General features: G+C 36.3%; 2 protein-coding genes across 9 annotated transcripts; one reads left to right on the top strand and one right to left on the bottom strand.

Moving 5' to 3' along the window:
- Positions 1 to 827: 827 nt before the first annotated feature.
- On the top strand, positions 828 to 2,173 carry LOC129575313 (transmembrane reductase CYB561D2-like). The gene is made up of 2 exons (XM_055458632.1): positions 828 to 1,433; positions 1,517 to 2,173. The coding sequence occupies exons 1-2, from the start codon at positions 1,314 to 1,316 to the stop codon at positions 2,030 to 2,032; spliced, it is 636 nt and encodes a 211-aa protein (XP_055314607.1). The 5' UTR covers positions 828 to 1,313; the 3' UTR covers positions 2,033 to 2,173.
- Positions 2,055 to 9,269, bottom strand: LOC129575312 (SWI/SNF-related matrix-associated actin-dependent regulator of chromatin subfamily E member 1). Of its 8 annotated transcripts, none has more exons than XM_055458624.1 (12): positions 9,008 to 9,269; positions 8,764 to 8,889; positions 7,001 to 7,048; positions 6,142 to 6,266; positions 5,825 to 6,031; positions 5,246 to 5,701; positions 4,793 to 4,987; positions 4,571 to 4,597; positions 3,644 to 4,193; positions 3,386 to 3,516; positions 2,530 to 2,773; positions 2,055 to 2,440 (listed from the first exon to the last, which is right to left on the bottom strand). In XM_055458624.1, exons 2-12 carry the CDS (start codon positions 8,828 to 8,830, stop codon positions 2,385 to 2,387), a joined length of 2,106 nt encoding a protein of 701 aa, XP_055314599.1. In that variant the 5' UTR covers positions 8,831 to 8,889; positions 9,008 to 9,269; the 3' UTR covers positions 2,055 to 2,384. The 8 variants fall into 8 exon arrangements, with proteins under 8 accessions (XP_055314599.1, XP_055314598.1, XP_055314602.1 ...); XM_055458623.1 differs by having other exon boundaries at positions 9,004 to 9,258; XM_055458627.1 differs by lacking the exon at positions 4,571 to 4,597.
- Positions 9,270 to 9,368: the final 99 nt, after the last annotated feature.

Raw genomic sequence — 9,368 nt, 5'->3', positions numbered from 1 at the left:
CAAAAATAGGCACTTTTCATTTGACTGATATCAAAAACACCCTAGTGTTCACATTCTTGCCATTAAAGTAAATTCGTTCAACACATCTTAACACGCCGACAATGTTCCATTAAGAATTAGATGTTTGGCTTAATTTGGGTATTTCAAAATTAAACAAGAAGAATTTTTTTTGTTTTATTCTTTTTATCTATATCTTCTGATCTCAAAAGGGTTCAAACACGTTTTTTCAACTGAAAAATAAAATTTCGATAAACCAATTTCTTCCATGAAAAGTAAACATTTTGATAATTTCAACTCAATTCAATTTTTTCGTCTTGAATAACTTTTTCTGGAACACATTTGGTTCAAACGTGAAAATATTTTTTCTCCATTCGTAAAATTTGGAATCACCTGCCATACAAGAATCACCCGCCGTTCTCACAGCGGCTTTGCATTTTGAAACATTGTTTTCATTAAAATGAGGCAAATTAGTATTTAGGTGGTTCAGCTCAAAATCGAGCGGTGTGAAAGTTCTTCATTTGATGATGAGCCGACTCTAGATATCGAAAACAATGCATTGTTTGCGCCATGGTGCACCACATCGGTTATTAAGATGTAAAACCAAATAAATGATCGTACGAATTGGTACACAATTTGCACAGATGCCACACTCTTAACCGCATTTTATTTTTGGTTAACATGCAAACAACTGCAATGTACTCAACAATAATACCATTTAATTCCTCGACGAAAATGGGATAAGAATGTGCACTACATAATTAAAGACTTTCATTTAAATTATATCAATCATTTTATTTACTCAATTTATGATTGACTGTCGATATTCTACAGTACTTTAAATCGAATCTTCCATTCAGAAAATAAAAAAACGTTTTTACGAAACAGAATATTTGAATCAATATTGACAACGCCAATGTAACGTCGTCTAATCTGCGTTGTTTTTATTTTGATGTTGATGTGTGTTTGGTAGATTTGGTACGAGAGACGCGGCTTAACACGCATTTATGAGACAGTAGATGTTGTTGTTGGTTGATTGTGCAAGTGTGTGTGCGTGAGTCGGTACGTCAAATAATCAGCATTTGCTTTGCCGGAACATCGACAATGTCAGCGTTTCTGTGATAATTCTGGTGTAATAAAACCTTTTTTTCGGTAGTTTTTGACAATTAGCACGGTAATTAATTATTATTAAATAATTGAAGTGCAACGAGTTACATTTTCAGTCAACGACAGTGGCAAATTTTCGCAAACAATCAATTTAAACATTCCGTCAAATCCTTTTGTGAAGCTTAAAATATTTGTTTTTTTTTTTCGCAATGGCGTTGCATCAATTAATGCGAGCAATTGGACTATTCGTGGTGGCGACAGTGTGTTATATCAGCGTTCATAATGGCACCAGTTTATTTACGTGGCATCCTTGCTTGATGTCCGTCGGCGTATGTACCAAAAACCATCAAAATCACTGAAATTTCATTCAAATTGCTCTTTTCATTCTTAATTCCCACTTTTTCTCTTGCAGTTTATTCTGTTGATGTCTGAGGCGATCGTTGCATTTTCGTCGAAATCGTTTATTGCAACCAATTTAAAGTACAATGATCGATTGAATTTGCATGGTTTGCTGCAATTTAGTGCAGCCACATTGATTGGCATCGCCTTCTACAGCATCTACACGCATAAAAACAACAACAACTATGATCATTTTGCATCTCGCCACGGTAATTTGGGATTTACCACTTGTATCATGGTCGGTGGTACGACAGTTGGAGGCATTGCAGCCCGATACAGTGGCCTATTTAAAAAATCCATCAAACCGGCCTACTTGAAAATCATTCACTCGACATTCGGTGTGATGACCTACATTATGGCCATCTTCACGTTCTGCCTTGGACTCGACTCGGAATGGTTTCGTTCTCAAAGCAATGATCAAGTAGTCTCTGTACTCATCTACTTGGCTGGCGCTGTTGCCTTGTTAGCTCTTATCAAACCGCTTATCTCGATCGCAACCAAGTTGCGCAACACATTCAAGACTCGTTAATAAAAACACACTCAACACAAACTTATCTCTATAGTACGTCCTTTATTATCAACTTTTAAGGGAGCAGCTTACAATAAATTAAAAATATACTTCTTTTTTTGTTGAAATTTCTCGAAATAAAAACGAAATATATAAGTAAAATGCTGGATGCTTTTATTTTAGTTTGAATTTAATTTCCTATGTTTTGAAAGTTTTCTTCTTCTTCATGCATCATGTTCGTATTGTCCTACGAACTGTTTGTCTATAGTCTTTTGTTGTTGTAAATTTTTCAACGAACTGTCAATTGATTTTACATGGTTCCGGCTTTTTTTCGCTTTTTATTAGCTCTCGGCACCGCACAAAGTATTGATCATCATTCCGCCGGTGGATCCAATTTACTTTCACCGTTGACGGCCTCTGGCTTTTTATCTGCAATGGGTTAAATGATTTTTTCATTGAAATTGGCTTTTGAAGAGTTTCCTTTTCATTCCGGACTATGAAAGAAGAAAAAAAAATACCATTTGCATCAGTTTCCATTGGTGTCGGAGGTGGTTGTTGTTGTACTGGTGGTGGCGCATATGGTGCCATTTGTGGTGGCTCATTCAGTTGTGGTGGATTTGGACCAGGTGGCATCACTGGAGCCCCGTGCTCTGATGGATAGTGTGGGCCTTGCCGGTAATATTGATAGTTTGCCGGAGGATGCGGATACATTGGGTAACCATACTGTGGACCTGGTGCGTATTGCGGCGCATATTGTGGATTCTGCCAAAGAAAAAGACAGCTCAGTTAAACCATTTGCATATTTTGGAAGTATATAAAATTGGTCAAAAAGATGAATATTTTCATCAAAATGATTGAAATTGTATCTTCTTTTTTTCTCAATATTTTAATTTTTTTTTTAAATATCTGAAAATAAATCAATTACAGAAATAGAGATACGGAAATAATTTATTGAACTAGATCTGAATTTTTTTCATCAACATTGATTGATTGGCATCAAAGTAGCTTTTCTAAGGAAAATTAGTAACAATTGAATGTCCGAGAATGAAAACGCAACTTCTATTCACAACACATATAAGTGAAACAAAAATAAAAAAATTTATTGAAATGAAACAATACAATCGAATTTTTTCAAAGTGTAACAACAAAAAAGATTTTTTTAAAGTGTAACATCGGTATGTTGTTACACTTACTACATACCGATGTTACACTTTAAAAAAATCTTTTTTGTTGTTACACTTTGAAAAAATTCGATTGTGTTGTTTCATTTCAATAAATTTTTTTATTTTTGTTTCACTTTTATGTGTTGTGAATAGAAGTTGCGTTTTCATTCTCGGACATTCGATTTTGCACAACTGTGAATTTGCTTTTTACCTGTTGTTGATGTTGATATGGTGACCGTGGTGGGTAACCAGTTGGATAACCTGGATGTGGGCCAGCTTGGTGTGGACCAGCTTGATGTGGACCGGCTTGGTGTGGACCAGCTTGATGTGGTGGAATCATTCCTAGAAGAAACAACATGTAATCAATTTGCGGACTCATTTTCAATCGGTATTTTCCAATTCAATTCAAGGTTTTTTCTTCTCTCAATGAAATTCATTCAAAATATTTCAAAACATTCGATTTATTCACCTGCATGTGGTGGTGGTGGAATTTGATTGGGTGGCACAGCTGCTGCAGTGGGTGGTGCCGGCAATGGTTGTTCTGGTTTTGGTGTTGCTTGTGCACTTTCTGGTGGTGGAACAATCGCCTGAGTTGGTGTTGGTCCAGCTTCAACCGCAGATGGTGCAACGGGTGACGTTTTTGGTTCCTTATTGTCCGGAGATGCCATAGTTGGTGGATTCTCGGGTGTTTTGGCTTTTTCCACTTTTTCCACTTTCTCCGGCACGGGTGCTGGTTTCTCTTCAACCTGTGGCTGTCTTGGTTCAGTTGTCGGAGCCTCATGCGTTTTTGCTTTTTCTTGTTTTTCCACTTCTGGTTCAGTACTGAGTGGTTCTGACGGTATGACTGGTATTGCTGCGGGTGCAGCAGCCGACGGAGGTACATCTTGTGGCTCCGGCTCCTTCGGTTTCTCGACCGCAATCGGTACGGGTTCTGATGTTGTCAACTCAGTATTTGTCGTTAATTCTTCCTTCTTCAGATCATTCGGTGCTGGCACAGCAATATTCTCCGATTTTATTGGCTAAACATTAGAACATCCCAATTAAATCGATTCATATCATGAAAACAAAATGTTCGACAAAAGATTTATTACTTTTGAAGAAAAAAACCTATTGTTAAATTAGATTGGCAGTTGGCATTGGTACAGAAAATTAAGATAATTTGAAACAACAACAACAACAAAATACTGCAAAACTTCGTCTGATTTTCCGCAAGCATTTTTCTTTTTTTTTATTCATTTCAGATCGAAAAGCGAATGGGAATATTCCCAGCGTGTAATGTGGAATTTTCATACGTTTCGATTGAATTGAGCTGGTTAGTATGCAATAAACGAAAACAAAAAAGTGATGTATAAAATTGTGTGTGTGTGTGTTAAGAGATATTAAGCATGAGAGTTACCTGTATGGATTGATGCAAGACAATCATCTAACAGGATAAGTATGAGAGTAATAATAATAATGATGAATGTTAGATATAGAAATTTGAACTGGATTATGATTTTGTTTTGATGTGGGTCGACAAAAATTGAGAGAAAAAAGCATTTATAAAAACGAAGCGGCATCAAGTAAAGCGACTAATTTGATAGAGAATAAAGGTCGAATTTGTAACAGCTTCACTTACCTCATGGTCAGTGATTGGCGCTTCAGTGGCTGTATTTGGTGCCGGATGTTCCACACTATTATGTAATTCGATGTCATCGGGCCGAGACAGATTCTTTGAATTCGAATCGTCCATCATGCGTGGCTGACGCATCTTCTCATACATTGTATTGACCAACTTTTGGAACGTATCATCGTCCACAGCCGGCTTGCAATGCTGTAATTGAATTGAAAATTTATTAATTTCTTTTTGGATTTGCTGTAGAAAAATCATCTCAAATTTAGATTGAGTCAGTTTTCTGAAAAAATAAAAACTTTTTTTTTTTATTAAATTCGAACTGAAACTGGTAAATATCGAAAATTTCACTGCGATTCAAAGTCCGACATCAATTTTCTTTATTGACCCATTCAAAATTGAAAACTCTGATGTCAAAAACTCAATGCCAATGCATTGGTATTGTCTCCGTAAATGTACCTTCTTCAGTTCTTCTTGGAAAACATCGCTAGATTCGATAAGTTTTCGTTTTTTCGCCTCGAATTTCTCCTCCATTTGCAAGAGTTCGGCTTCGAGTTTCATTTGATGCATGGTCAACGATTGAACTTGTTTACGCAACACAATCATTCGATTGGTTGTGACAACGGTGCGAACGTCTGGCACCGCCATATCGGAGAAGATTTCGTTGATGAGACGATGATTGCGTACGAAACGTGCATACGCCACATGTTTAACAGAGTAGCCATCATCTTGATCCTCTTCATCTTCGGCCGGTTGAATGTCAATTCGACGATCTTGCTGTGATGCTTTCGTCGGACGCGATGGAGTGTCATGCGGATCATTTTCACTTCCTGCTTTGGCTTTGTTCTTGGCCGCCAAATATTGCAAAAATGCTGGTGAATTGTGGTAGGCCTTCAGAGCTTTGTCGTATTCCGCCTGCAAGCAAACGAATTATAATTCTTATCACTTGATTCTTAGATAAACAAAACGGAAAAATTGACATATTTTCTCCAGAGAATTGAAATAGAAAGAAAATGAAAATTGAATTCGTTAATTCACCTTTTCTTGTTCGTATTCATCGATGTATTCCTGTCGTTCCCTGGTCGGTAGCTCACGCCACATAAAACCGATAATTTTCCCAATCTCCCACAGTTTGTGATCCGGATTTTCCGTTTTGACATTGTCCCAGACACGACGTGAGTATCTCATGTATGGCATCAATGGTTTCTCTGGTGGTTTCGGTGGTCTGGGTGTCTTTGGATCAAACTGTTGGTTTTTGAAGCGAATAAAAAAACAAATCAAAATATCAACAAAATGTTCCATATCATTGGAGATGTGTGTCTTGGAATGGACCATTCCTCAAACCGTTTGCTTACAATGTTCGAGCTTTTGCTAACTTTTTGCGGTGTAAATGCCGGGTTACCATGATTACTATGGCTAAATGGATTCGAGTCCTTATTGCGTTCCGATTGGCTTGATCCACCTGATGCGCGCAATCGTTCTGTTTTACAATCATCACAGAGAAGAAAGATTACCAAAAATTAAAATGTTGAAACCAATCGATGCAAATGATAATTCAGAGAGATAAAGAGTGTATCGGGCATCCTCTTGAAGTAAAAGCATGACGCAATGGATTACATATTCGATGCAACGGTCTATTGTTCTAAAAATAGGTTTGGTCGATATAGAAACAAAACTCAACTAAAATAGGAAAACAACAATAAGAAAAATCACAACGGTCGACTGAATCGAGCTGAATCCATTTGATGGCGTTTGATCAGTCAGCGGTTACAGATAGATTCCGTTGTCAATTGGACTATTATATAGAAATTAAAGGGGGTGGCAGCAATTAAAATCTATTCATGCATAAAAATACATCAAAATATACAACTAGTCTACACATATTGGTAAGGGTGGTGGAGGAGCGTAGAACTAGAAACAATGAGGGCAGTATGTTGCTTAAAATGCTAGCAGAACATTATGAGCTAAATTCGTCCCTAGCAAATTCATTATCCAAAGTTGGCAAACAACGCAAATCTTTTCGATCTACGAATCGTTTGTTCTTTACTTCGTATATTATAAGCTAAAAGCTAAGGTTCTTGTGAGTCTGAGTCTAATTTTATGAGCGTAATGTGTGTGTAGTTTTTTTTATTTTTCGTTTTGTAGATAAACATTGCATAAAACAATTGTTTTTTTTTTGTTTGGATTTTGTTATTAATTTGAATCAAAAATTACCTTTCAAAATGTTGAAAGTAACGGGCGAAGAGGACATCATATGCGAATCTAAAGAAAACAACAAAATAAAAAGAAAAAAAAGTAGCACAAATCTCGTTTTTTTTTCTTTCTTTCTTTCATTTCGTTTAAAATCACAAAATTCAGTTGCGTTGTATGTTTTGATTGTGTTTTTTTGCCTATTTTGAACTAAAAGTGTTGCGCTTGATTTTGTTGATTTTTTTTTATTTAAGCCAAAAATCTTGATTTCTTGTCTCCGGTGTTGTGTTGCCCAAAATTGTATGCCAAAAGTGAAAAAAAAAATGTTTGTTTGTTTTGTTTGCGTGAAAAGAGTGTAACCCAAAAAAAAGAAAAAAAAATATGTAGCCATCGAAATGTGATTGTGATTGACATTGATGTTATTTCTGTATTTTTTTTTTTCGTTTTATTGGTTACTTAAGAGATGTGCAAGTTTTTTTCTTTCATTTTAAAGCTGCTCTGACTTTTCGCAGACGGAAAGCTGACGAGGAAAGACCATTGCTTTTGTTTTTTTTTGTGTGTTTCTTGAATGGTTATGTGTATGCTATGGTACAGTGATAAGTAATTGTGCTGATTGTGTCTGTGATGTGTATGTGTGTCTCATCCCTTGCTAGTTTTTTTTTATTGCCCTCTCCATAAACGTAATTACAAACTAAGGGTAGATGTCGTCGGTGAGCGACGAATGTGTTCGTCTCAATAAAACGAACATGGTATCGAGACAAAATGAACTGCCTTACAAGCCCTTGGTTTTTTTTCTCAGAAAGTCTTATATAGAAGTCCGAAATAAAAACCGATTCGATTTCCATTGCGCTTAAATCGATAGAACAACAATTTTTTATATATAGTAGATTACAATTTGTTATTAATATGGGGAAGAAATGAATGTTAGACAGTTTGGAGAGACAGAGAGAGATAATAATGAGCACTACTAAAAGCGCCACATGCAAAACAATTCCTTGCTTTTAATCGTTATGGACAAGCGTTAACAAATGAGCAACAGATAAACATATAGAATAATTTTTTGTACACAATTTGCAAAGCTTTTTGAAAATAATTGTGATCGATTTGGTTTTATCGAATCGGAATCAAATTGATTAAGCAAAACAAGTCACGATTTGCTTGTGTCAAACAAGTCGCGCTTATTTTGTTTAGAACATAAAAAAAAACAATAAAATGCCATTACCAATTTGAATAACATTCAAACAACAAGAAATCGGTATTCAATCGGAAGTTTATAAGAAAATATTTGGCATTTTCTCATTACGATTTTCATACCGTGAAATGTGTGAGTGTGGGGGGGAGGGGTTAGTGTGTGATGATTGCAATTGATTTTGACGCCACTGTTCCAGCATTTTCTTGGCATTTTTGAAGTAATGTATGTAAAAAGCGTAGGAAAAACGGAACCGTCGGTCAAAATCGATACATTCTCCCAACTCTCAATGAAATCCCCGTTCTTCCATTTCGGTTGCACAAAAATCGTCGCCTTTCTCTCACGCACACACATTATTTCATGCGTTTTGATTAAAACATTGAGCAATGAAAAGAAAACAATTGAAAAATTCATCAAGAGACAACAAAAATAAAGCAATTAGAATGAGCGAGAGAGGCCATAACAACAGACATAACCGAAAATTCAATGCGGGCCAATTTGAGAGGAAAAAAAAACAAACAAACACAAAGCAAGTTAACATGAAAATGAAATTGATGTACGAACAGACAGTAGTAGACTGTAAAATGTTTGAACTCACGATTTCCCGGCGTTCCAGGCATTATACCCGATCCGGGTATTTGCTTACAATTTTGCGGCAATGCCATTTTTTTTGTTTTATTACATAAATTCCACGGCTGTTTGCTGTTGTCACTGATTCACCGTTCTGAAAATTAAATCGAGTTTTTTTTAGTCAAAATCGGCGCGGCAATTTTCGTTCCCACTCAGTAGTATCGTTTTTTTTTTGACAACAAAACGACGCTTGTGTTGTGTTACTTACGTACACAAAAACTCTGGAAATTTTAAGAGAAATGGATTGATTCACTTGAATGCAGATGTTGGCAACGGGATTTCGCTTCGGTTTTAATCCAAATTTTAGGCTGGAACAGCTGCCGCAAGAGCACTAAACAACAAATATCGAGAATAAATCCCTCAGTTTAACATAGAACAACGAAACACTATGCGAACACAGACGCCATTTGTATAATTTCAAAATGTCATCGACGCGCTATCGTCAGACTCTTTGCCGTTTGTCATTATTCAAACAGTGGCGCTACTGTTCAGAGGCTCAACAGGCCTTTCTGACTTTCTCAATGCTATTGCAATAGTTGTCTCGCAGCGGCACCATCTATTGAAAGAACGCAC

This window comes from Sitodiplosis mosellana, unplaced genomic scaffold, assembly GCF_009176505.1.
Source record: "Sitodiplosis mosellana isolate CC-2019 unplaced genomic scaffold, AAFC_SMos_1.0 Smas_scaffold_6166, whole genome shotgun sequence".
Taxonomy (NCBI): domain Eukaryota; kingdom Metazoa; phylum Arthropoda; class Insecta; order Diptera; family Cecidomyiidae; genus Sitodiplosis; species Sitodiplosis mosellana.
This window is presented reverse-complemented; position numbering and strand designations above follow the sequence as displayed.

Bases quoted from the DNA above. Each gene is read 5' to 3' on its own strand.
- LOC129575313 (XM_055458632.1), top strand. From the start codon at position 1,314: ATGGCGTTGCATCAATTAATGCGAGCAATTGGACTATTCGTGGTGGCG. The intron at 1,434-1,516 runs GTATGTACCAAA...TTTCTCTTGCAG, and splicing joins CTTGCTTGATGTCCGTCGGC to TTTATTCTGTTGATGTCTGA.
- LOC129575312 (XM_055458624.1), bottom strand. From the start codon at position 8,830: ATGGCATTGCCGCAAAATTGTAAGCAAATACCCGGATCGGGTATAATG. The intron at 4,194-4,570 runs GTAACTCTCATG...TCTAATGTTTAG, and splicing joins TCTTGCATCAATCCATACAG to CCAATAAAATCGGAGAATAT. The intron at 2,774-3,385 runs GTAAAAAGCAAA...TTTCTTTGGCAG, and splicing joins CATATCAACATCAACAACAG to AATCCACAATATGCGCCGCA.